This window comes from Geotrypetes seraphini, chromosome 5, assembly GCF_902459505.1.
Source record: "Geotrypetes seraphini chromosome 5, aGeoSer1.1, whole genome shotgun sequence".
In the NCBI taxonomy this organism is placed as follows: Eukaryota; Metazoa; Chordata; class Amphibia; order Gymnophiona; family Dermophiidae; genus Geotrypetes; species Geotrypetes seraphini.
Window position 1 is genome coordinate 126,599,560 of NC_047088.1, and position 27,718 is coordinate 126,627,277.

Below are 27,718 nucleotides of genomic sequence, written 5' to 3' on the forward strand. Positions count from 1 at the left end.
CTTCCACTTCGACACGTCCCGTGAGGTACTTAAATGTTTCGATCATGTCTCCCCTCTCCCTACGTTCCTCGAGAGTGTAGAGCTGCAATTTGTTCAGTCTCTCTTCATACGAGAGCCCCTTGAGCCCCAAGATCATCCTGGTGGCCGTCCGCTGAACCGATTCAATTCTGCGCCCATCTTTACTGTAATGTGGCCTCCAGAATTACACACAGTACTCCAGATGAGGTTTCACCATGGCCCTGTACAACGGCATTATGACTTCAGGCTTTCAGCTGACGAAACTTCTATTGATACAACCCAATATCTGCCTTGCCTTAGATGAAGCCTTCTCCACTTGATCCTCCATCTCAGCGAGACATATGATGGTACTTCTGGTTCACATGGCCTCCACAGTACATGTGATTCCTTTTGCTAGACCTCACCTCAGAATTCCTCAGTGGACCCTGGCAACTCAGTGGACACAAGTTTGCGACCCTCTTTTTCAACACATATCAGTCACTCCTTCATTGAAACAGTCTCTCCGTTGGTGGATGCTCTCTTCCAATCTTTCCAGAGGCTTTCTTTTCAAACGCCCCCACATCAGAAAGTCCTCACGACAGACTCTTCCACCTACGCTTGGGGTGATCATCTCGATAGTCTCCGTACTCAAGGCCTCTGCACTTGTACGGATCGTCAGTGTCATATCAATCTGTTGGAAATCCGAGCGATCCTCAAAGCTCTCAATGCTGTTTAACATCTGCTTCACGACCGAGTAGTCCTCATTCGAACGGACAACCAAGTCGCCATGTATTATGTCAACAAACAGGGAGGAACGGGTTCTGCCTCTGTTTGTCAGGAAGCTCTGAAGGTTTGGGACTGGGTAATCCGCCATAACACCTTCCTCAAAGCTGTCTACATTCAAGGGACGGAAAATTGCTTAGCAGGCAACTTGAGTCGTCTTCTGCAACCTCACGAATGGACATTCCATTCCTCGCTTCTTCATCACATTTTTTCACAGTGGGGAACGCCTCAGATAGATCTATCTTTGCAACTCCCCACAACCACAAACTGCCTCAGTTCTGCTCCAGGATTTACTCTCCTCATCGCCTCGAGGCAGATGCGTTTCTTTTGGACTGGACGAACCTTTTCCTCTATACGTTTCCTCCATTCACTCTCATCCTCAAGACTCTGGTCAAGTCGAAGAATGATCATGCCACCATGATTCTAATCGCTGCTTGGTGGCCGAGACAACCCTGGTACTCCCTTCTCCTTCAATTCAGCAGCAGGGAGCCATACCTTCTTCCAGTTTTTCCTTCTCTGCTTACACAGAGTCAAGGATCTCTGCTTCATTCCAATCTGCAGTCGCTCTACCTGACAGCTTGGTACCTCTCAACATAACTCCTCTTCAGTTTTCTCAATCTGTACGAGATATATTAGAAGCTTCTAGGAAGTCTATCACTAGACAATGCTATCACCAAAAGTGGACTAGATTTTCTACCTGGTGTTTTTCTCGTCATAAGGAGCCTTAGCATTCCTCTTTAGCTTCTGTTTTGGACTATCTTTTGCACTTATCAAATTCTGGCCTCAAGTCTACATCGATCTGAGTCCATCTCAGTGCAATTGTGGCTTTTGATCAGCCTATTGAAGGGAAACCCCTCTCTGCTCATCCTGTGGTTTCCAGATTCATGAAAGGACTTTTCAATGTTAAACCTCCTCTCAAACCGCCTCCTTTGGTTTGGGACCTCAATATTGTCCTTACTCAATTAATGAAGCCTCCATTTGAACCAATGGACAAGGCTCATCTGAAGTATCTCACTTGGGAAGTGGTGTTTCTCATTGGCCTCACTTCTGCTCGACGAGTCAGTGAGCTTCAAGCTTTGGTTGCGGATCCACCTTTTACAGTGTTGCACCATGACAAGGTGGTTCTTTGCACTCATCCGAAGTTCCTTCCTAAACTGGTCTCGGAATTTCATCTCAACCAATCCATTGTTCTTCCATTGTTTTTTTCCAAAGCCTCATTCTTACCCTGGAGAATCAGCTCTTCATACTCTGGACTGTAAACGTGCTTTGGCTTTCTACTTGGAACGCACCAAACCACATAGAACTGCTCCTCAACTTTTTGTCTCCTTTGATCCAAACAAGTTGGGACATCCTATCTCTAAGCGTACCCTCTGCAATTGGATGGCGGCTTGTATCTCATTCTGCTATGCCCAGGCTGGAGTTCCTCTTCACAGTAAAGTCAAAGCCCATAAGGTCAGAGCAATGGCAGCTTCTGTATCTTTCCTCAGATCGACACCGATTGAGGAGATTTGTAAAGCTGCCACTTGGTCCTCTGTTTATACCTTCACTTCTCATTATTGTCTGGATACTTTCTCCAGACGGGATGGACAGTTTGGCCATATAGTATTACAAAATTTATTCTCCTAAGTTGCCAACACTCCCACCATCCCATTCTGGTTAGCTTGGAGGTCACCCACTTGTGAGAATACCTGCCTGCTTGTCCTGGGATAAAGCACAGTTACTTACCGTAACAGATGTTATCCAGGGACAGCAGGCAGCTATTCTCACATCCCACCCACCTCCCCTGGGTTGGCTTCTCTGCTAGCTATCTGAACTGAGGAGACGCGCCCGATGTTGGGCAAGAAGGCACTCGCGCATGCGCGATGCGGGCGACTCGAAAATTTGAGTTTCTTCAAGCAAGTCTGCTTGTGAGGCGTCCGCATCGGGGTTCCGTTGGATCATGTCACCCACTTGTGAGAATAGCTGGATAACATCTGTTACGTTTAGTAACTGTGCTTTATGTAGTTACCCTGGTAAGCTCTTTTCCAGTAGATAGGTGAGACATTCTAAACTCCCGCCCAGTCTTTCCTGTACATATCTACTGTTTCAGTCTGTTTGTACTTCTCCAAACTGATTCTTGGATGTCTGTCAGCCCGTGGGGGCTGGGAAGCATTTTGTATATGTTTCCATTTTATATGAAAGTAATTCTGTGCTCCTTTAAAGCATTTGTTGGCTGTTGCCCTTACATTTTGATTTACCTCTTGAGCAGAACAGTTTGGGGCTCATAATAATTAAAAAAAAAAAAAAAAAAAAAAAAAGTCTAAAAAATGGCCTAAATTGGTACTTGGACGATCAAAAAGCCTGATTGTCCAAGTACCGATAACCAAAGCTTGTTTTAGTGTTGAAACTGTTTTATTAAAATTTCAAAACAAACACAGATGCATATGATAACACTAACCAAGTGCTCCAATCCACCCCCCAAACCCCAACCCCCAAACTTCCACAGTCACCACAAGGAAAGAACTAGACCTGGACCTGCTCTACCATCAGACTAAAACAAATAGGGAATCTGTACTCTGATAATTCCCACACTCTGTAGGAGCAGCCTCAAGACCAACCCCCCCTGCCCCCCAGACCACCCTACTCCCCAATCCACCAATACTACCATCCCCCCCAACCCACCCCACAAAAAAAAAAAAAAAAAAATTAACTCCCATCCTGCATACCACCCCTCAGTAATAAGAAGTACAGCTAGACCCTCCCCCAAGCACACCAACCAGACTACCCCTGTCCCTCCTCACCTGTCCCCCAAAGTATTCGAGAAGACTGTGACCCTTAGGATGTAACTGCCGAATATAGGGGTCCCAAAGTTGCAGAAAACGCTGCCCCTTTTTACGAGACCCGATCGCATCTCTTGCTTCCCAATAGGCCAATTCATGTACTGCCGCCCGCCATTGCCAAAACCCAGGAGGCACTACTGAAATCCAACATTTCAAAATGCCCTTCCGGGCCACCAAACTAAGCTTCCGACAGAAAAATCGGCGCACTCTTCCCAACGTCCCATAGGCCCCAGGAAGATCCAACACTAATTGTTCAGGGGAACCAGCCAGTGCAAGATGAAGCACACTACGCATATAATGCAGGATCTCTCGCCAGTACAACTGAATAAGGCTACACCCCCACATCATATGCTCAAAAGTGCCGTCCTCCGTCCCACACTTAGGGCACGTTGGAGTAAGAGCACCCCCACAATAGAAATACTGTTTAGGTGTTAAATACGCACGATAAAGCACCCTATAAAAGCACTCCCTCAAGGCTGCACTTCGGGTCAACATGGGAACTCCCTTAATGTGATCCAAAATGTTCCAAGCCTGCAAAGATATATGCAAATCAGTCTCCCAACCCCTCCTGTAGCTACCCCACTCTTTACAGGGTTCCACGCGCGCCAAACGCCGAGAAAGAAATCCCGCAATCTAGAGCCCATATGGGAGCCCAATTGGCCCTGATCTAAAGTTGCCCAAAAATGCTTCAACTGACAATAAGCAAATCTATTTCCCCATTTATTCCCCACCCGGCTCAGCAACGCATCATATCCGATCAAATCACCCTCCGGCGTCATGACATGCTCCAACTTCCAAACCCCTTACCGTTCCCAAACAACAAAAGCCACATTATCATTCCCTGGAGAAAAAGGAGAATGCCCGCGCAACGGGATCTGGTCAGTGACCACCGGATCGCCATCCAAATGGTGCACCAACCAGATCCAGGCCTCCCGCAAGGATCTCACCAACAAGCTGTTACACAAACGAATAGGGAGCTGTCCACGCTGCAAATGTAACAAGGAAAAAAGGTGTGCCGGAGCGTAATAAGCCTTCTCCATCTGCACCGGGGTAAACTTGGAAGACTCCAACAGCCAATCCCCTAAGTGCCTCAATAGGCAAGCATAATTATAGCGTTGTAAATCCGGCAAGCCTAATCCCCCCTCCCCCCAATCACCCTGCAAACACACCAGGGACAACTTAGCTTTCTTGCATGCCCAAATAAACTGAGAAAAAAAAACTTGCACTCTCCGCAGGTCCTGCCGAAGAAGACGCACAGGTAAAGTCTGAAACAAATAAAGCCATCTCGGCAAAATCACCATCCAAAGCAACTGGATCCTCCCAGACAACGATAAAGGCAGTGAGCGTCAACTCTCCAACCAACTACGCGTAGTCTGCATTAAACAAGGAACATTCAATTTATACAACCCATTGACATCCATAGCTATCCACACCCCGAGATAACGGAAGGACCCTTTAGCCCACCGTAAAGGAAACTGAGTCCCCCACCCCTCCTGAATATCCACTGATGAGGCCAACGCTTCAGACTTGGACAAATTAAGCCGCAAGCCAGCAAAATCCCCATTTTCCTTCAAAAGGTCCAATAAGGCCGGCAATGAACGTTCAGGGTCCACCAGATGCACCAATAAATCATCCCCTTCTGATCTTTTAACATAACATAATCTGCTTCGACCCCCGGTCCGGCGCAACCAAACGAGCCAACAATTTCCCCCCTTTCTGACCATAACGGTACATCTGATGTTGTAATAAGCCATAGACTTATGCGCCCGCTGTTGTAATAACTCATTAAGAGACACTTGAAGCTCCAAGTACCGGGCCCTATCCTCCTCCCAATGAGTGCTGCCAAAGAGCCGGCGTGCCCGACGTAAATCCCTTTCCAAGCGCAAGATCTCTCGGTCGCGCATCTTGTGCACATGACTAGTGTAACTAATGATTGCCCCTCGCAACACCGCTTTTGCGGCCTTCCAAAACAGGACCGGTTGATCCTGACGCTCCGCATTATCATGAACATAAGTGCGCCAGTGCTCGCTCAACATCTCCTGAAAGCGAACATCCTTATATAGGTATAGAGGAAACACCCAACACCTCCGGCGGTCCCGACCACTATCCACCACCAATTGCATCCACACCCACGCATGATCAGAAATAACGGCCGCTCCGATTTCAGCCTTACACACCATACCAAACAAAGAACTAGACACCAAAAGATAGTCAATACGGGACTGTGTGTTATGTGCTCTCGACAAATGGGTAAAATCCCGCTCCACAGGGTGTAGCACCCGCCAAACATCCACCAGATCAAACAGCTGACCCAAGCTCTGCAACCCTTGCGACCCAGGGTTTCTGCCCTTACCAGCCACCCCCGAACAATCAATACTAGGATCCCAAACAGCGTTAAAACCCCCCCAAGGAGCATCTGCTCCCCTGGATACGCCAATAAGACATCCACCACCCGTTTCTGAAAGAGAAGGTCAAAAACATTGGGAGCATACAAGCATCCAAAGAGAAAGGTCTTTCGGGCAATCACCCCTCTACAAAAGACAAAATGTCCTCCCGGGTCAATATCCAACTGTTCCAGATTAGACACCACCCCCTTCCGAAATAAGATAGTTACCCCGTTTTTCTTGTGAACCCCATCTGCCGCCACATAGTCCCCCACCCACCACCACTTCAACTTACTATGTTCAGTTGCATCCAGGTGAATTTCCTGCAACAGGGCCACATCAACCCGGTGTCTCTGTAAATGGTGCAAAATCTTAGATCTCTTGATCGGGGAGTTAATATCCCCCAAATTCCAAGTCACCACTTTAACCATGGCACTCCCTCCTCCCCCACTCCCAAATACCACCACCCCAATCCAGACTGCAGCCGTCCCAGCCTCCAGCCGCAGATCTCCCCCAACCATACATGGAGCCCACATGATGAGAGATAGCCCCCTGAAAAAAACCCCCAAACAAACCCACCCATCCACCCCTCCCCTCCGCCCAAGACCCCCCCTTCTCCCCCTCCATCCCCATAGACGGCCAAAGCCATTTAAACAAGGAAGACCCACCAATGGCATGGCCGCAGCTGTTTGCTCAAACAAATAAGTCCCTCATTAACCGCCCCCAACCTCCCCCACACTCCCCCAAACCCCAATATAAAATACGAGAATGAACATAACAATCCTTTCAAACAGCAGCATAAGCACTACCCACCCCCCACCTCCAAGAAACAACAACCCCCCCGTCCCCCCCGAAGAACACCCAAAACACACTCCTCAGCAATCATCCAGAAATTTTAGCCCTCAGGTAGTCCACACAGCAACTTCAGGGCGGATGTCCTCCTGGCCGATCCATCTCTCCTCTCCGTGTACCCTGCGGGCGCACTCTCTGCCACCGGGCAGGACGATCTCCAACTGTTCCACCACCAGCCTCTCCAGACAGCTCCGCCGGCAGCTTCTCCCCCAGAAGTTCTTTCAGCGCAGTCCACGCCTCTACTGAAGTTTTAACCCTCTTGTGCACCGTCCCAATTGTCATCACCATAGCAAAGGGGAACTGCCATTAATATTTATAGCCAGCTTGCCTCAAATAACGGGTCACCCCCTGAAACTCCCTTCGCTTCTTCAGGGTAACCGCAGCAAGATCCTGATAGATAGCAATCGACTGCCCCTGCCATTGATAATCACCGACACCTTGCAGTTTGCAGAATAGTCTCTTTGACTCCATAAGAGGCCAGGCAGATCACAATGTCTCTGGGGAGATTTCCCTGCACCCGGCCCAATGCCCGATGCGCTCTTTCGATTTACACTGCAGGACCATCGGAAGCGGCCCTGTGTGCCAAGCGTAACAAATCCTCACATATATCCTGAGCCATCTTGCGCACATTCCGATAAGAATCAGTGTCAGGCACACTTCTCAGCCGCAAATTACACTGATGTGTGCGGTTTTCCAAATCTTCCATCTTCTCCCACAGATCCATTCCGTCTTTCTAAAGGACCATCACAGCACCTTGAGTATCGATTACGTCCTCCGCTACCGCATCCACTCTCGTCTCCAATTCCTCCTGCCTGCGGGTGATATCAGGCAAGTCCTGTTTAATATCCAACACCGCCTGTTTAATATCTGTACGGATGGACAGAATATCCTCCCGAAGACTTGCCAGCATGTCCGCAGATCCCCCCCCCCACCCCGCGCGCTCCTCCGACTCCCTCCACCTCCAATGCCTGCGCTGCAGTCGGGTCCGCCGCCATCTTGGAGACACTCAGGGAAACGTGCTGCTTGTCGGTTCCCGGCCCTGATTTGCCCATCGTTGCTCGGGAGGGGTACAGTTTTCGGCGGGTAGCAGCTGCCATAACACCCCACACCGGGAGTGAGAAGAAGGGGCAAGGCGAGCTGAAATCACCTCACAAGCATACAATTACACTGCGGCCCGCACGGAGCCTCAGCCTCTCGCGACCTGCCACATCAGTGACATCACTTCCACTTTTCCAAAGCTTCTTTTAGACGTATCTAAAACAAGCTTAGGCCTTTCCTCTGCCTCTAAACGCATAGAGCGAAAAGAGGCGTTTTTGGAGGAGGGGAAAGGGAAGGAGGTGAGCGGGAGGGGGGGCCGACCTAGACATAGTTGTACAGCAGGTATAACCAAAAGTTTAGACAGGTTGCCTAGACCAAGTCAAAACAGGTATAAGTGCCGAAAAAGGGGCCACTGAGCTGATCGCGGCTGCTGCGATCAGCTCAGTGGCCTCGGCAACTTGCCTACCCCCCACTGCAATGATCGCGGCAGGAGAGATGGTTCATCTCCCCTGCCGCGATAACGATACCCCGAAGTGCCGCCTACCACAGCACTTCAGATCGCTTTCGCGGCAGGAGAGATAGCCAATCTCTCCTGCTGTGATTTCCCCCTGCCCCCCACCGTAGCAATCTGGGCAGGAGGGAGCTCAACCCCTCCTGCCCTGATGAAACCCCCACCCCACCCCGATCGGATATGAGCAAGAGGGAACCCAATCCCTCCTGCCCCAATGAAACTCCCACCCCCCCACCCCCATTAAGATACGGGCAGTTGGAATCTCAGGCCCCCTTTACCTCAAAGAAGTTGGATGGAGGGACGGGTCCCAAGCCTGTCCACCCGGCAGTCCCGCCATCCGCAGAATGGTGGGTCTTAGGGCCTGATTGGCCCAGACGCCTAAAGCCACGCCCACAGGAGGGGCCTTAGGCACATGGGCTGGATTTGCTCCAAGTGCCTAAAGCCCCACCCACAGAAGGGGCCTAAGGCAATTGGGTCAATTCCGGTTGGCCCAGGCACCAAAGGCCCCTCCTGTGGACGGGGCTTTAGGAGTCTGGGCCAATCAGGAACTAAGGCCCGCCATTCTGCGGATGGCGGGGCAGACGGGCTTGGGACTCATCCATCCAGCCAACTTCTTTGAGGGAAAGGGGGGGTGGAGGGGTGTCGAGAGGTCGGTGGTTGGTGAGGGTTCGGGGGGGGGGTAGTCGGGGGGTTCGTCATGGGCAGGAGGTCCTGGGATCCCTCCTATTCGTATCTTAGTGGGGGTGGGGGGCAGGAGGGGTTGGGCTCCCTCCTGCCCATATCGGATCGGAGGGGTGGGGGTTTCATCGGGGCAGGAGGGGTTGGGCTCCCTCCTGCCCGTTCCAATCAGAGGGGGGGCTGCATCGGGGCAGTAGGGCCTGGGATCTTTCCTGCCCGTATTGGTTTGGGAGAGGGGGGTGTATCGCGGCAGGAGAGCGATCAACCCTCTATCCGAACTGCCACAAACCGCGGCAGGATAGATTGAGCATTTCTCCTGCCATGTTTCGTGGCAATTTGGAGGTGGGCCGATCGCCATCGCGGCAGGGGAGTTGAGTCATCTCTCCTGCAGCGATTGTTGCTACGGGTGTGGGGTGTGTGTGTGTATGGATTCTGTAACCGGTCTTCTTTTTGACAGACACCAGTTACAGAATCCAGCTTTTAGGCGAAGGACTGGCCTTTCCTTCGCCTAAAAGCTCTTGTTTGGGACTTAGGCTGTTTTTGGATTGATAATGTGTTGTAAGTGTAGACGTAGTGGTGGTATGGCCGTTTAAACAGCTGAACGTATAGGTAGGCCATTCTCATAACAAACCTCATTTTGGACGTTTGTTTTGAGAATGGACATTTTCCCTGCTTCTACTTTCAACATTTAGGACCTAGGCCAAAGGGGGACTTAATTTTTTTTTTTTTATTATGCCCCTCTTTGCTTCTAAGCCTGTTGCTACAGATGCCTCTAAGTTACGTGTATTCGGTGGCTCTCAGTGCTTGGGTACTAACTGTAGTTGGAGCTAAGAAGCCCAGTGAAGTACAGCAGAGGCAAGCGGAAAAATCTGGAGTGGATTCCTTCTGCAGATGCACACAGCTAAGGGGATATAACCCATTTGTCTAGAATGTCTCACCTATCTACTGGAAAAGAGATTACCAGAGTAAGTACATAGGGTTAGATTCACTAAAGTCAGCAATCGTTGTTAAACATGTTTTCACAGGTTTGCGACGAACGCTGCTAACCGACCCGATTCACTAAATGCCCACCGCCTGTTTTTGCCCTTGATTGCCCATTTTCCAATCAGGCCATGCAAATTAGTAAAACTCCATGCAAAATAGTCAAGCGATTGATTCACTTACATTGCTTGGCTATTTAGCATTGGGTTTTACCGATCCTAAAACCCGATTGCTATAGACCAGGAGTGTCAAATTTTGGTCTCGAGGGTTGCAATCCAGTTGGGTTTTCAGGATTTCCCCAATGAATATGCATGCAATGAAAGCAGTACAAGCAAATAGATCTCATGCATATTCATTGGGGAAATCCTGGCCCTTGAGGACCGACATTTGACACCCCTGCTGTAGACTTATCAGTAACTGTTACCGACAGGTCTGCCTGTGTGTGTTGTATTTTTTTCCTTTTTTTTTCAATGGCACAGATATTTTGCATGTATTTGTATGATATTTTGCACGAAAAAAATCCCCCCCACAACCACCACCGCAGGCCCCCCCAGCAATCACGGTGATCACCCGAACTTAAAACAAAACAAATGCAGGAGGGATGCCCACTCCCTCCTACCATGAAGGACCTTCCCGCTACACTTCCCCCCCCCAGAAAAGGCAGGAGGGATGCTCACTCCCTCCTTCTACGAAGGTGCCTGCTTACTTCCCCTCACTGGGGAGAGGCCTAAGGCCCAATGTCACAAAGAGGAGAAGGAGCAGGAGGGGTGTTTAGTACCTCCTCCCAATGTTAAGGTATGGAGCACGGGGCTTGGAGGGGGAGGGGGGCCGCCGGTAGCAGGAGGGAGTGAGCATCCCTCCTACTGTTTTTCTTTGGGGGGGTGAGCAGGCACCTTTGTGGCAGAAGGGGAGTGAGCATCCCTCCTGACTTTTCCTTCAGGGTGGAGGTCTTTCCTTGCAGGAGGGAGTGGGCATCCTTCCTGCCATCTTTTTGGGGTTCGGTGGCTCGTGGGTGCTAGCACAGGGGATGGGGGAAGCTTTTTTAATGAGACAGGTAAGTTGCGCAAAACATCTGTTCCATTTTATAAAAGCAGAAGCCCTGACATCAGTGACAGGAGGTCGCTTCCCCTGTCACTACTGTTAGGGCTCTGCCATGTGCCAGTCGCTCAATGAGCGATTGAGTCGGTGGGCTTGCATGCAAATGATTTGCATCTCCGTGCAAATCATTTGCATGCAAACTTGATAGTGAATCAATAGCTGTTGGAAAATTGGCCAGAGAATTGGACAACAACGATTTAGTCACTATCTTTAGTGAATCTAGCTCATAATCTCTTTTTCAAAGCCAGCAAAATATGGGAAACTAGGATATTTGTTTTGATCATTTTTCCAGTGTTCATACCTAGAATTGACTGTTAATTTGGTTTCTATCCACTCTTTTTTATTGCCAACATTTCTTCCTGCAGCTATCCAGTGATGATGCTGTAAAGAAGGTTCTTGCTGGGGAGAAAACAGAGATGAAAGGAAAACCACCCTTCAAACCTCAAGATAAAGAGAATAGAGAGTCCAAGATGCAAGAGAGGAATAGAGAGTCCAAGATGCAAGAGAGGAAAAACTTTGAAGAAAAAGTGGTGAGTCTTGCAAGAATACAGCTCTTTAATGGATAGTAATTGGATTATTTGGATTATTTTTAGGTGACAATTTTCAAATAAGCTGTATAATTTTGCATGGTCTATATGGGTTATTTTCTTATGAAAATTGACTACTGTGTTTTCCTTTTCTGCTGGGATAATATTGCATACAATTGAAAATCCATCCTCTTTCTAAAGACATAACTGAGAATGCTTCCTCGTTTTCTAGTTAGTAATGCATGCTAACCACCCCTCCAAAAAAAAACCCAAAAAACCCCAAGACAAAACAGAAACAAAGGGTTGAGCTGGCCCATATACATGAAACGTCAACTGTTGAAAACTATTAAATATTAAAAGATCTGACAAGGACCGTGTTTCAGCTAACAGTTTGCATGAGAAGTCTCTGAATGGCACAGATCACTTCACATGATATGTACTACCTCAGCTAGAAGCTTGTTCAGATTACCTTTTGGCTAAATACTAACTGGCTTAAGCTGAATCCTGATAAGTACTTGCTTTTTTCACCTCTGCTAGTGAGGTTCTGCTTTTGTTGCCCGTACTTAATGGCATCCAGGTTTCCTTAGTTAAAAACTTGAGGGTTCTTGGTATCACTCTTAACTCTGCTCTCAGCTTCTAAACACTAAACTAAACTAAACCTTAGGTTTGTATACCACATCTCCACGATCGTAGACCTTGGCACGGTATACAGGACTAAGATAGAATGGAACTCCAAAGGATGGTTGTGGATTAAGAGTAAAGGAGAAATAGAGGGTTTTAGGGTACCAGAGAGGGGGGAGGTGTTACATTTTTGAGAAAAGCCAAGTTTTCAGATGTTTTCGGAAGAGTTGGAGGGAGCTCGAATTTCTGAGAGGGGATGTAAGGTTGTTCCAGAGCTCGGTGATTCTAAAGGGGAGGGATGTCCCTAGTTTTCCAGCATGAGATATACCTTTTATTGAAGGGAATGATAGTTTTAATTTTTGGGAGGATCTGGTGGAATTAGGATTAGAGGAATTCCAAGATAGTGGAATAACGGGAGGAAGAATGCTGTGAAGGATCTTGAAAGTTAGGCAGGCACATTTGAAGTGGACCCTGGAGATTATTGGAAGCCAGTGAAGCTTGGACAGAAGTGGTGAGACGTGATCAAATTTACTTTTTGTGAAAATAAGCTTAACTGCAGCATTCTGAATCTGCTGGAGTCTGAGGAGGCTTTTCTTAGTTAGGCTTAAGTAGATAGAGTTGCAATAATCTAATCTGGAGAGGATGATGGATTGTACAAGGACGGCAAAGTGTTTTTGATGGAAACAGGATCTCACTTTCCTCAGCATATGAAGGCTAAAGAAGCATTTTTTTACCAGGAAGTGGAAGTGGTCATTGAAGGATAGTGAGGAGTCCATGATGATGCCCAGAACTTTGCTTGAGAATTCAAGCTGTAGTGTGGGGCCGGAGGACAGTGGAATGGAGATGGGTAAATGGTCTAATATTGGACTGAGCCAAAGTAGTTTTGTTTTGGACTCGTTTAGTTTCATTTGAACAGTGAGGGCCCAGGTTTGGAGGTTCGATATACATGAGGATATGTTCTCGGAGAGGTTAGTGAGGTTTGAGTCGGTCACGAGGAGGACAAGGATGTCATCAGCATAAGTGTAAAGTGTTTCAAAGGGGGATAGATGGAGGAGTTTCAGAGAGGACATATAGATATTGAAAAGAATAGGAGATAGAGGTGAATCTTGCGGGACTCCACATGTCGGTTTCCAGGGGGAGGATGAGGTGCCGTTCATGTTAACGGTGTAAGAACGGGAACATAAGAATTTTGAGAACCAGTCTAGAACTGTGGAGTTGATGCCTATCTCGGAGAGTTGGAAAACTAGAATATCATGATGGACGTCGTCAAAAGCAGCAGAAAGGTCAAATTGTAGAAGAACAGCGAACTTATTACGAGAATGAAATTGTTGAACCTTAGAGATTAGTGAGGCCAATAGGGATTCGGTGCTGAAATTGGGTCTGAATCCATATTGGTAAGGAAGGAGAATAGAGAATCTTTCTAAGTAGGATGAGAGTTGGGAAGATATGATAGACTCTAGCATCTTGGTTAGGAGAGGGATATTTGCTATTGGACGATAGCTGGATGAAGTGGAGGGGTCTAGATCAGATTTTTTCAGTAGTGTGGTCAAAGCAATGTGTCCCATTTCAGAAGAGAATAGGCCTGATAGAAGGGCAGAGTTTATAAGTTTGGTGAGAGATGCAATGACCTGTGTGGGAATTTTCTCAAATAGGTAGGAGGGTCCAAGGTACAGTTGCAAGTTTTTAGTTTGAGGCAGAGTTTAGAGACCTGCAATTCAGATATGAGCTCAAAGGCAATCCAAGATCTGTCAGCTGGGATGGGGTTGGAGATAGGTAGTGTAGGGATGGGATCGGTGGGCACCAGGGAGTTGTAGGAGACTGTAGGCGGGAAGGAGCATCTTGAGAAGTAACCTTTTCATAGAAGAATTTTGCTAGAACATCAGCTGACGGAAAAGAGGGAAGCAGGGTGGAGTCGTTTTTAGAGGTTAAGGAGCGCCAGATGTTAAACAATGCACTATTCTGGTTGTTGGATCTGGAGATCTTGTCTCCTTAGTAGTTCTTCCTAGCTTTTTTTAATATTGTATTGTAGAGCTTAATATTGACCCTCCAGGTCTGTCTGTCTGTAGGGGAATTAGATTTTTTCCATTTGCGCTCCAAAGCTCGACATTTCTGCTTCAGTTCTCTGTGAAATGGAAGGTACCAGGGGGTCTTATGGGGGTAGGAGATGGTTTTAGTGGATAATGGAGCAAGAGAGTGGTAGGGTGGATTCAGAGAGGGTGATCCAGTTGTGCCAATTGGTTTCTGAATCTGCGGGCTTGGGAATGGAGGAGAGATGTTTAAGGAAATTGGTCCAGAACAGATCGCTCGTAATTTTTTTGCGGAAGGTAATGGAATTGGGGGAACAGGATGGGGCCCCAAGATGCGACATGAAATTGGGAAGAGAGAAAGCCCCTAAGAAGTGGTCTGACCAAGGGACGTGTTCCCAACGAGCGTCATCGGCTGAAGTTTTGTAAGAGGTAAGATCAAGGAAACTGATGAAATCTAGTGTGTGCCCTTTTTCATGGGTTGGAGAGGGAGCAGGGGGGGAAAATCCTAGAGAGGAGAGGAAGTTGTTAAATTCAATCGCGTCCTTGCTGGTGATGTCATCAAGGTGGAGATTAATATCCCCAATAATCAGTAATCTTTGAAATTTAAGGAAGGCGTTTGTTATGGTCTCGAGGACGAGATCAGAGGACTTGATCCAAGGGGTAGGTGGGCGGTATAGTAGCAAGATACCCAATGGGTGAGGGCGGAGTTCATCATTGACTGAGGCATATATTCTAGTGAGGGTGGCTGCCCTTTCCAAGGAGCTGGACGTCAAAGAAAGATTTGTAGAGTAGTGCCAGGCCGCCTCCTTTTCGGTTAGGTCTGGGTGAGAAGAGGCCTTGGTAACCATGGGAATAGAGTTTGTTTTGTGTAAATAGGTCATCTTTAGCAATCCATGATTCTGTGATGCATAAGAATCCAGGGTCAAAATCATCAAGAAGATCTTTCAGAATTTGGATCTTGCTGTATGCGGATCTGACATTGCAATAAAGTGTCGGGACTGGGGTTAGAGAGTCAGAGGCATGGATAGGGAGATTAGCAGGGGGCAGAGGTTTTAAGGACGCATGGTTGACTTTTTGGTTTTTTTTTTTTGAAGGGGTGACTTCTGGTGCAACAGTGTTTTTTTATTTATTTTTTTTTTTTTTCTTACAACCTCCGTATGATCCATTCTGTCCAATCTTTGCTTCAGAAGTCAACTTTCAAAATACTTGTTCATGTCTTGGTGCTCAACCAGATAAGATTACTGTAACTTACTTTACCAGACTGAAAGACCTCCACTGTATCCAGCTCATCCAAAATAGTCATCAAGCTCATTACTGGCTCACACAATTTCTACCATGTCACCACTTTGCTTTGTAGTAAACTGAAAATCTTTACAGACATCCTTCAAAAATGTTTCTTGTACAATCTATTCAATTCCTGAATAATTCAATCCCATCTCGCAAGATCTCTTGTAGGAAGCCTAATTTGCATAGATTTTTTTCTCCTCCTCTCTTACCTCTAGACTGCCCTCCTTGTCTTCCAGTAGGAGCTAGTCTTTTTTTTTCTTCTCATATTTATTTTTTCTTTAAAGTCAGTATTTTTCCACTGCTTCACATATTTTCATGCTGCAGAGGATCCCTGTGAGGACAGCTCCCTTTCCCCAAGGGCATGGGTGCCCAGCAACAGAGCCATGTGCAGTCGGGGGACAATCCATCTGAGGATGACGCAGATGATCTCATGCCTTAACTTTTTCTGACAGACACTTCCACAGTGGGGGATGCAATCATTTTTCCAGTCACAGATCTGCAGGACTCGGATGTGGCTGCAGTCACAGATCTGGGGAATGCTTCAGATCTTGGGGAGGACAGTGTGCGACTTTTAAAACCTTTCGCGCTGATAGGGATCATTTTGGAATCCATTCAGGGATTGAAGTTGGAGACTCCTCAGTCCTCAACAGTAGAGTGCTCCCTTATGTGTAGCATGAAACTGCAGTCTTGTATTTCTGACCATCTGGACGTCACGAAGATGGTCACGGGTTACTGGGAAGTGCCAGAAGGTCCTCTACATATGGCCAAGGCTATGTCTAAGCTTGGTCCACTGGTGGATACTTTTAATCTGCATTTTGTTTCCCCCAAAATAGATTTTTTTGATGGTGCAGGTTACGAAGTGTACTTCTCTTCCCAGTGAAGATGGTGTGGTGTTAAAAAACCCCCCACAAGACCACAGCATAGATCTTGTGCTCAAAAGGCTTTTTGATTCTGTGGCCTCGAGTTTGAGAGCAGCTGCAGCGGCATCCGTTGTCGCCAGGGCCTATCACTCCAAGCTGCGTCACAATCCTGACACTATCATGGATAAGGATATTCTGTTTTTTGATTGCTGGAGTGGACTTTATCCGAGGACAAGCAGGCAGCATATTTTCACATATGGGTGACGTCATCCATGGAGCCCAGTACGGACAGTTTGAAAAGTGAACTGTCACTTTAAATTTTAAGAGCTTTGCAACTCCCCACACTGCGCATGAAGAGGCTTGTGGTACCTCAGTTCATTTTCCGCAGAATGAAGAAGTATCTTTTTAACAGAACTCCCTTCAGTCGGCGTTGCCTTCTCATTTCACGTATTTTTCTTTTCTTTTTTCTTTCGGAGTTTTTTCTTGGCGGTTTCATCTTCAAAAATCGAGTTTAATTTCCCATCCATGTCAGAATCTTTGGCGGGTTTTAAGAAGTATGATAGGTGTCAGCGGTCTGTTTCTATTGCCGACCCTCATTCCTGTTGTCTTCATTGTTTAGGCCCTGACCACAGCATTGAGACTTGTTCCCAGTGTTCCTCTTTAAAGTTGCCCTCTCTTAAGGCCTGTTGCGCTCAACAGATGCAGTTGTTTGGCACTACCATGGACGCCAACAGATCTTCTTAGCCATCGACATTGAAAATGCCGGCATCGACTTTGACATCGCAAGAGATTCTGGTGTCTGGGAAGCCTAAAGGTAAACATAGAAACATAGAAATAGACGGCAGATAAGGGCCCACGGCCCATCTAGTCTGCCCACCTTAATGTCCCTCCCCTACCTTTGCCCTGTGAATAGATCCCATGTGCCGATCCCATTTTGCCTTAAAATCAGGCACGCTGCTGGCCTCAATCACCTGTAGTGGAAGACTATTCCAGCGATCAACCACTCTTTCAGTGAAAAAGAATTTCCTGGTGTCACCTCGTAGTTTCCCGCCCCTGATTTTCAACGGATGCCCTCTTGTTGTCGTGGGACCCTTGAAAAAGAAGATATCTTCCTCCGCCTCGATGCGGCCCGTAAGATACTTGAACGTCTCGATCATGTCCCCCCTCTCTCTGCGCTCCTCAAGCGAGTATAGCTGTAATTTGTCAAGCCGTTTTTCGTATGGTAGATCCTTGAGTCCCGAGACCATCCGGGTGGCCATTCTTTGCACCGACTCCAGTCTCAGCACATCCTTGCGATAATGCGGCCTCCAGAATTGCACACAGTATTCCAGGTGGGGCCTCACCATGGATCTATACAATGGCATAATGACTTCCGCCTTACGACTGACGAAACCCCTTCGTATGCAGCCCATGATTTGTCTTGCCTTGGACGAAGCCTGCTCCACTTGATTGGCAGACTTCATGTCCTCACTGACGATTACCCCCAAGTCTCGTTCTGCTACCGTTTTTGCTAGGATCTCGCCATTAAGGGTATAAGACTTGCATGGATTCTGGCTGCCCAGGTGCATAACTTTGCATTTTTTGGCATTGAAGTTGAGTTGCCATGTCCTAGACCATCGCTCCTAGACAATCGCTGTCAGCTGTCTGTCGGAGCATTGCACTCCTCAGGACTCTCATGTGTGGAATTGTCATTTTTCATTTCAATGATGTTCAACCTCCAGGCATCAATCTCTGCATCGAAGTTCTCATTCATCTCATTGATGCTCCTCTTCAAGGTATCGATCTCCTCCTTTTATGCATCGACTCCTTCATGATCAAGATGTCATCATAGAAACATAGAAACATAGAAAAAAAAGCGACAGAAAAGGGCTATAGCCCACCAAGTCTGCCCATTCCAAGTATCCCTCCTCCCTGAGTTTACTCCCTTAAAGATCCCACGTGAGTATCCCATTTTCTCTTAAAATCCGTCACGCTGCTGGCCTTTATCACCTGGAGTGGGAGTCTGTTCCAATGATCCACCACTCTCTCGGTGAAGAAGTACTTCCTGAAGTCGCCATGAAACTTCCCTCCCCTGACTTTCAGCGGATGCCCTCTGGTGGTCGAGGGTCCCATGAGCCAGAAGATATCATCTTCTGACTCGATGCGTCCCGTGATGTACTTATATGTTTCAATCATATCTCCCCGTTCTCTTCTTTCCTCAAGTGAGTACAGCCGCATTTTCTTTAGTCTTTCTTTATACGTGAGATCCTTGAGCCCTAAGACCATCCTGGTGGCCGTTCGCTGAACCGACTCGATCCTCAGCACGTCCTTTCGGTAGTGTGGTCTCCAAAACTGAACACAGTACTCCAAGTGAGGTCTCACCATGGCTCTGTACAACGGCATCATAACTTCAGGTCTCCTGCTGACGAAACCTCTGCGGATACATCCCATCATTTGTCTTGCCCTGGAGGTGGCCTTCTCCACTTGATTGGCAACCTTCATGTCCTCGCTAATGATCACTCCTAGATCGCGTTCCTCCGTGGTTCTAACCAAGGTCTCACCATTTAGTACATAAGTTCTACGCGGGTTTCTCTTACCCAGGTGCATTATCTTGCATTTTTTAGCATTGAAGCCTAGCTGCCAAGTAGTCGACCATTGTTCCTGCAACAGTAGGTCGTGTGTCATATTATCAGGTAATAAGCTTTTGCCTACTATGTTGCAAAGTTTGGCATCGTCGGCGAACAGTGATACCCTTCCTCTAAGTCCCTGCGTCATATCTCTTATGAATAAGTTGAATAGAATTGGGCCCAGGACCGAGCCCTGCGGCACTCCACTGATCACATCCGATGCTTCGGATAGGGCACCGTTCACCACCACCTTCTGAAGTCTACCGCTCAGCCAATCCCCAACCCATGTAGTTAGACTGTCTCCTAATCCTATCGATTTCAGCTTGTTCAGTAATCTTCGATGAGGGACGCTATCAAATGCTTTACTGAAGTCCAAATATACCACGTCCAGTGACTCTCCGGCGTCCAGTTGTCTAGTAACCCAGTCAAAAAAGCTAATCAGATTAGATTGGCAGGATCTACCCTGGGTGAACCCGTGTTGGTGTGGATCACGCAGTTTTTCTTCGTCTAGGATTGTGTCAAGATTCTGTTTGATCAGTGTTTCCATTAGTTTACACACTATAGACGTGAGACTCACTGGTCTGTAGTTTGCTGTCTCTGTCCTGCATCCCTTTTTGTGGAGTGGGATTACGTTGGCGGTTTTCCAGTCCAAGGGGACTCTTCCTGTGCTTAGGGAAAGATTGAAAAGAACAGATAATGGTTCAGCCAGGACTTCCCTTAACTCCCTGAGCATTCTGGGGTGTAGGTTATCCGGTCCCATGGCTTTGTTTACTTTGAGTCTTGATAGTTCGTCGTAAACGCTACTGGGTGTAAATTCGAAATATTGAAACGGGTCTTTCTGGTTATCTCCCGTCTGCAGCTGTGGACCAGCTCCTGGCATTTCGCGGGTGAACACTGAACAGAAGTATTGGTTTAGTAGTTCTGCCTTCTCAGAATCTGATTCCGCAAAGTTACCGTCCGATTGCTTCAGGCGTACTATCCCATTTTTGTTTCTTTTCCTGTCATTAATATAGCTGAAGAAAGATTTATCCCCTTTCTTAATTTTCCGTGCTAGCTCTTCCTCCATTCGGAGTTTGGCCTCTCTGACTGCTGTTTTGACAGCTTTAGATCTGTCTAGATAGTCCTCTTTTGCCCCCTCTCTGCCTAAATGTTTGTAGGTGATAAATGCGTCTTTTTTCTGTTTAACTAGGTCTGAAATTTCTTTACTGAACCATTGGGGTCTTTTGTTTCTTCTGCGTTTACTTACTGTCTTTATGTATCGGTCTGTTGCTTCGTGTAGTATGGACTTTAGAGACGACCACATGTCCTCCACATTGTCAGATTTTGCTTGTTTATGTAGCTCCTGATGGACAAAATCTCCCATGCAGTTGAAGTCTGTGCCTCTAAAGTTGAGAACCCTTGTTGTTGTGTTTGTTTTAGGGAAACCTTTCTTGAGGTTGAGCCATACCATATTATGGTCGCTGGAGGCCAGTGTGTCTCCTACTGAGACTTCTGTGACGCTATCTCCGTTGGTGAGTACTAGGTCTAGTAATGCCTGGTCCCTGTTGGGCTCCAATACCAATTGCTTGAGACGTGCACCCTTTATGGAGTTTAATATTCTTTTGCTGCTACCCGTAGTCGCGGAGAGTGTGTTCCAGTTTGCATCTGGCATGTTGAAGTCTCCTAGTATTACTGAGTCCCCGCGCAGTGTGATGTTCTCTATGTCCTCGATTAATTCTATGTCTTTGTCTTCCTGTTGCCTGGGAGGTCTATATATCACACCAAGGTATAGGCATTTTTTATTCCCTCTGGCCAGGTACACCCAGATGGATTCCCCGGTGTATCTAACATCTGTGATTTTGGTGGTTTTGATTCTTTCCTTAGTGCAGTGATTCCCAACCCTGTCCTGGAGGAACACCAGGCCAATCGGGTTTTCAGGCTAGTCCTAATGAATATGCATGAGAGAGATTTGCATATGATGGAAGTGATAGGCATGCAAATTTGCTTCATGCATATTCATTAGGGCTAGCCTGAAAACCCAATTGGCCTGGTGTTCCTCCAGGACAGGGTTGGGAACCACTGCCTTAGTGTATAGTGCTACACCTCCTCCCAATTTACCCACTCGGTCGCAACGAAGTAGGTTGTACCCTGGTATAACCATATCCCACCCATGCGATTCCATGAACTAGGTTTCGGATATCGCTATCACGTCAAGATCGGCGTTTGCTATCTCAGTCTCTAATTCTAGAATTTTATTGCCCAAGCTGTGTGCATTAACACAGTGGTTCCCAACCCTATCCTGGAGGACCACCAGGCCAATCGGGTTTTCAGGCTAGCCCTAGTGAATATGCATGAGAGAGATTTGCATATAATGGAAGTGAGAGGCATGCAAATCTGCTTTATGCATATTCATTAGGGCTATCCTGAAAACCCGATTGGCCTGGTGGTCCTCCAGGACAGGGTTGGGAACCACTGCATTAACATACATAGCCCTCCATATCTGTGAAGAGTTTCCTTTATGAGTTAGTGTGGCTCCTAAATTATTAGTGATATTTCTCCCTGAATTATTGTGGATATCATTGGTACTTACCTTAGATTTGGTAGTGTGAGTGCGACTTGCCTCCTCAGGGTGGTTTCTTACTGCTCTGGGATATAAGTATGTACCCTCCCCCAACTTACCTAGTTTAAAGCCCTGTGGAGTAGGCGGGCCAATCGATGTCCAAATACGTTTCTACCTCTTTTGGTCAGGTGGAGTCCGTCTGGTCCCTGCAGTCCCTGGAGCGTTTTGCCGTGGTTTAGGAATCCGAAGTTCATTTCTGCACACCATTCTCGGAGCCATTCGTTAGTCTGTTGAATACGCTCTTCTCTAGCTCTGCCTCTGTTTCTCACTGGAAGAATTGATGAAAAGACCACCTGTGCTCCTGTCTGCTTCAGCTTCTTTCCCAGCGCTCCAAAATCTCTGGGGATGTTCTCTGTGTCGTTCCTAGCAGTGTCGTTTGTGCCTACATGGATGAGAAACATGGGAAAATGATCATTAGGTTTTAGAATTTTGTCAAGGCTAGTGGTGATATCCTGGATCCTGGCTCCAGGGAGACAGCAGACCTCTCTTAACTGTAAATTAGGCCTGCAAATTGGTCCCTCGGTGCCCCTTAGCATGGAGTCACCGATGACTACCACTCTTCGTTCCTTTCGAGGGGGTCGGTCTGTGTGCTCTGGATTTGACGTTGTGTGCTGGGTATCCTCATGAGCCTCTTCTGCTATTTCCTCGGTGGTTTCATCTTGTAGGATTTGAAATCTATTTCTGAGAGTTAGCTGTGGTATTGATGAGTGGCTATCCTGTTGAAGAGAAAAAGAAGAAGAAAAAGGAGAAGAGCGTGAGAATGAGGTGGGTTTATTTCGCTTGCCCGTAGAGGAGGTTACTAGTTGCCAGGGGCCAGCATCTCCAATCATCTCCTGTACTCCAATTGGTGTGTTTAGTGCTGTAGGTTTGGGCGTGTCGAGGATGGACCTGTCGTGGGTTCTCTCTGTGATGTGTGACAGTTCCAGGATGACGTCGTCGATGAAGGCCTCGTCATCTCTTATGCTCCTCAGGCGCTTAACCTCCTCCCTGAGGCTCAGTAGTTCCTGCAAGATATCCTCTTCCAAGATTCCCAGCTCCTCTGTCTGTGTAGAGACTGTAGTGCACTTTGGGAGGGGGGGAAGGTCTCGGTCTGTACTGAGCCCTCTGCCCTCTGATCCATGTCACCCTCTGCCTTCTGAGTACAGACCTCGACCATCCCCTGAGTCCCTCTGGATGCTGGAGTGTCGATCTTGACTGTAGCTTTGGTACTCCGTGTCCTCCCCGCCATTTCCAAGTTAGAGGGATTTATTTCTGTAAAGAGAAAGGTTGAGATGTCAGAGAGTATGTAAGGAGAAAGATGAGGATAGAGATATCAGAGGGGGTTTTTTATTTTTTTTTTTTTAATATAGGGTCTGAGAGGTTCAAGGGAGGATTAATTATCTGGCTGAGAGTGTAAGAAAGTGTATGGGTGTGGGAAGAAAGAAAAGAGGAAGGGTGTGATTGATCGAGTGGTAGAATGAAGAGTTTAGATTAGGCCCTTCTCAAGGCCCTTCGCAAAGGCGTTCTCGCTAAGGCGAGCGCCTTCGCCTTCGCTGCGCGCTGAACGGCTGTGCGCCGTTGGCACGCCTCCTTTTATGGAGGGGCCCGGCGCCTACTGCTGATGCGGTGCGGGGTGGGCGGAGCTACTCGCCGCTACCCCGAAGCTGTTTTTGCCTTTGCCGCTCGCCCTCGCCTTGCCTCGCGCTTTTCCTGCCCTCTCCTGCCTTTGCCGCTCGCCTTCTGCCTCGTGCGCTGCTTGGTGAGTTGTTCTCTCCTCCTGCAGCAGTGGCCTGACCGTCGGCCTGCCTCCTTTTATTGAGGGGCCCGGCGCCTACTGCTGATGCGGTGCGGGGTGGGCGGAGCTACTCTCGCCGCTACCCCGAAGCTGTTTTTGCCTTTGCCGCTCGCCCTCGCCTTGCCTCGCGCTTTTCCTGCCCTCTCCTGCCTTTGCCGCTCGCCTTCTCCTGCCTCGCTTTCAAAGCGTAAAAGGAATGCTCATCGATCCTCTTCTTTATCTTATCGCTCTTAAGCCTATCAATCTCCCTGCATACCTCTTCTAGACTGACCATTAACGCTACCAGTTTCCCATTTTTGCTTCCAGCATATTGCCTGATAGGTTCCGGTATGCTGTGTATATTTTCTTCAGTAAATACAGACCCGGATAGTTGAAGTCGCCCGTGATAACTGCATTGCCTCCCTTACAGTTGCGTTTAATCTCATCCGTCATTTCTCCATCAATTTCCTCGGACTGCCCTGGGGGTCGGTAGTGATGCCAATCCTCATTTCCGGTCCATTTATCATGAAATTTTGACCCATAGAGACTCTAACTTATCCGACTGTTGTGGCATGTTCTCTCAAGTAGATTCAATTCCCTCTTTCACGTTTATGGCAATGCCTCCTTTTTGAGTCACTCTGTCTGTGCGGTATAGATTGCATCCTGGTAGCACTGTGTCCCAGACATTTTCTTCAGTCCACCATGTTTCCGTGATGCCGATGATGTCATCGTTATCCTTTTGTGCCACAGCTTCTAATTCACCAATCTTATTTCTAAGGCTCCTTGCGTTCTTGTACATACACTTGAGTTTGCAGCCTGTTCCCTTCTTGCATGTCCTTCCCTCTTGTGTCCCTTTCTGTCTGTTTTGCATATGATCCGGTGAGTCTTCCCCTCTGTCTTCTTGTAAGGTATCCTCCGGGTTCCCGAACCATCGACTCTCTCTCTCGACTTTCCTAGTTTAAAAGCTTCTCAACTTCTCACTTGATGTTGCTTGCAAGTAGCCTCATTCTGTCTCTGCTGAGAAGGGGTCCATCTTTCCTGAATAGCTTGTTCTTCCCCCAGTTGCGCACGAAGTGGAATCCTCCTTCCTCACACCAGTGCCGCATCCATGTGTTGACTGCTTGCAGCTCCATCTGTCTCTTCCCATCTGCTCTGGGTACCAGCAGGATCTCTGAGAATGCTATCCTCTGCGTTCTGGTCTTCAGCTTCCTTCCAAGCTTACGGAACTGGTCCTTAAGTACTTCTCTGCTGTAGTTTCTGTTGCCCACGTTGTTCGTCCCCACATGGATCACTACTGTCGTATCTTCTTCCTCCACACTGCCGATGATCCTGCTGATGCGGCTCACTATGTCTTCTACCTTGGCTCCTGGTAGGCAGGTCACCAGCCGATCCAGTCTTCCTCCCGCTATGTGGCTGTCGACTTGTCTGATGATGGAATCCCCCACAACGATTGCTGTCCTCTCCATCTTCTCTTGATTCTCCAGCCGCAGGTCCGTGTCCTTGGTGTATGTCCGTCTCTCCAGCCGTAGGTCCATGTCCTTCGTTCCCATCCATTTTCTCTTATCCTGGCATTCGTCTTCTTTTGGGTTCCCTCTGCTGTTTCCAGATCTTGCTGCTGTGTCACCCATTTCCTCCCTGGTGGCTGTCCATCTGGTGGTCCACTCTCTCTGTAGGTGTATCCCTGCAGTTCCACTGTTGCTGGTGTTTTTCTACGGCCTCCCTGTATGCCTCTTCTATGAAGTTCTCCAGCTCCCAGACTTCTTCCTCGATGGTGTCTTTCGCCTTGATGTTCTCTGCATCTCTGTTTTCCTCCTCCATTGCTTGAAGTGCCTCCAGTATTCTGTCCTTCAGGAGTTGGACTTGCTTCTTCAGGCTCTCCAGTTCTCCGTATCAAGCACATATGTAAGACCGCCTCCCAGTGGGGAGGTAGTTATACATATGGCAGATGGTGCAGAAAACTGGGTAGCTCAACATCCTGCTTCTGTCTACTGCCCACTTGCCGGTCTGCTGTGGATGTCTTCTGTGTCTGCTGTGACTGTCCTCTGTGCCCTCTGTGTCTACCTGGTTGTGTGTCTTCTGTGCCTGTTGTGTCCTCTGTGCTCGACTGGTTGAGTCCTCTGTATCTGCCTGGCTGTGTGTCCTCAGCGCCTGCTGTGGGTGTCCTCTGCGCCTGTTGTGTCCTATGTGTCTGCCTCGTTGTGTGTTCTCTGTACCTGGTCACTGTACATGAAGAAGGACACGGTACTAATCGAAAGGGTCCAGAAAAGAGCGACTAAGATGGTTAAGGGGCTGGAGGAGTTGCTGTACAGCGAAAGATTAGAGAAACTTGGCCTGTTCTCCCTCAAGCAGAGGAGATTGAGAGGGGACATGATCGAAACATTCAAGGTACTGAAGGGAATAGACTTACTAGATAAGGACAGGTTTTTCACCCTCTCCAAGTTAGGGAGAACAAGAGGGCACTCTCTAAAATTGAAAGGGGATAGATTCCGTACGAATATAAGGAAGTTCTTCTTCATCCAGAGTGTGGTAGAAAACTGGAATGCTCTTCTGGAGTCTGTCATAGGAGAAAACACCCTCCAGGGATTCAAGACAAAGTTAGACAAGTTCCTGCTGAACTGGAACGTTCGCAGGTAGGGCGCTGGTGTTTGACCAGAGGGCTGCTGCGTGAGCGGACTGCTGGGCACGATGGACCACTGGTCTGACCCAGCAGCAGTAATTCTTATGTTCTTATGTTCATCGGACCGGTACTAAAAATATCAGAAATTTCATTCTTTGTGACTTTCAGTATCGCCAATTCTTATATGATTCGGACCTTCGTTCTGACCTAGACTGTTCACCTACTTTATCTGTCACGGAGTCTTCTGGTATCTCTTTCAGACCCATCGCCACAGAAAACACCTCTTCGACAGAGGTCTCCTTCAGAAAGACTTTCCTTTACCAAATACATTAGGTAACAAAGCTTTGCCTGTTAAACTGGAAGCTGACACTACCTATAGTATGGAGTACTTAGAAGCTATGGACTATGATGAATCTCCTAAAGAACTCCTTAAATTACCATTACATGACATTCTTAGAGAGGTACTTTTCAAAATTTGAGAAATGCTTTTAACCATTACGGTTGCTCCAAGAATACTTGATTCTCTATACAGAATCATTTCTTGTCCAGGTTTTGATAAACTACAGCTTCAACATCAATCTTTAGTAGTGGAATCAACTCTTAAAAAATCTTCAAATTCCAAAGTTTATGCCTCAGCACCCCCTGGGCGTGAGGGTCGTACTATGGACAAATTGAACGTCGCCTGTATCAAAATTCCATGTTAGCAAGCAGGATTGGAAAAATTGGGTCTCTTTTCTCTGGAGAAGAGGAGACTTAGAGAGGATATGATAGAAACTTACAAGATCATGAAGGGCATAGAGAAAGTAGAGAGAGACAGATTCTTCAAACTTTCAAAAAATAAAAGAACAAGAGGGCACTCAGAAAAGTTGAAAGGGGACAGATTCAAAACGAATGCTAGGAAGAAGTTCTTTACCCAACGTGTGGTGGACACCTGGAATGCGCTTCCAGAGGACGTAATAGGGCAGAGTACGGTAATGGGGTTTAAGAAAGGATTGGACAATTACCTACTGGAAAAGGGGATAGAGGGGTATAGATAGAGGATTACTGCACAGGTCCTGGACCTGTTGGGCCGCCGCGAGAGCGGACTGCTGGGCACGATGGACCTCAGGTCTGACCCAGCAGAGGCATTGCTTATGTTCTTATGTATCCTTAATTACAATTTCTATTTTTCCTGTTATCTAAAACATCTGATGAAACAATTGCCAGACAAATCTGATCAATTTCTTTGACTGGGTGACCAGAGAATTGGATAGAGGATGTGCGCTAGATGTGGTCTATTTCGATTTTAGCAAAACCTTTGACAGTGTTCCACACAGATGTCTAATAAATAAACTGAGTGACCTTAGGATGGGTCCCAAAGTGACGGGCTGGGTCAAGAACTGGTTGAGTGGAAGGTGACAGAGGGTAGTGATCAATGGAGCTCGCTCTGAGGAAAGGGATGTTACCAGTGGTGTGCCTCAAGGTTCTGTTCTTGGACCTGTTGTTTTGTTTTTTTTTTAATATTTGATATTGCTGAAGGGTTGTTGGGTAAGATTTGCCTCTTTGTGGATGATATGAAAATCTGCAATAGAGTAGAAATGCCGGATGGTGTGACTAACATGAAGAAAGACCTGGTGAAGCTTGAAGAATGGTCTGAAATTTGGCAGCTAAAATTTAATGCTAAGAAATGCAACCCAAGAG

At 47.5% G+C, this 27,718-nt stretch overlaps 1 protein-coding gene across 1 annotated transcript in view; it reads left to right on the plus strand.

The window, feature by feature from the left end:
* The window catches only part of LOC117360389 (TRAF3-interacting protein 1-like), a gene marked incomplete at its 3' end in the record, with an annotated part of 741,717 nt that overhangs the window by 262,873 nt on the left and 451,126 nt on the right, over nucleotides 1-27,718 (plus strand). The window contains exon 4 of the mRNA XM_033944098.1: nucleotides 11,507-11,671. Within this exon, the coding sequence (XP_033799989.1) occupies nucleotides 11,507-11,671 (165 nt within the window). The remainder of the gene's footprint in view (nucleotides 1-11,506; nucleotides 11,672-27,718) is intronic.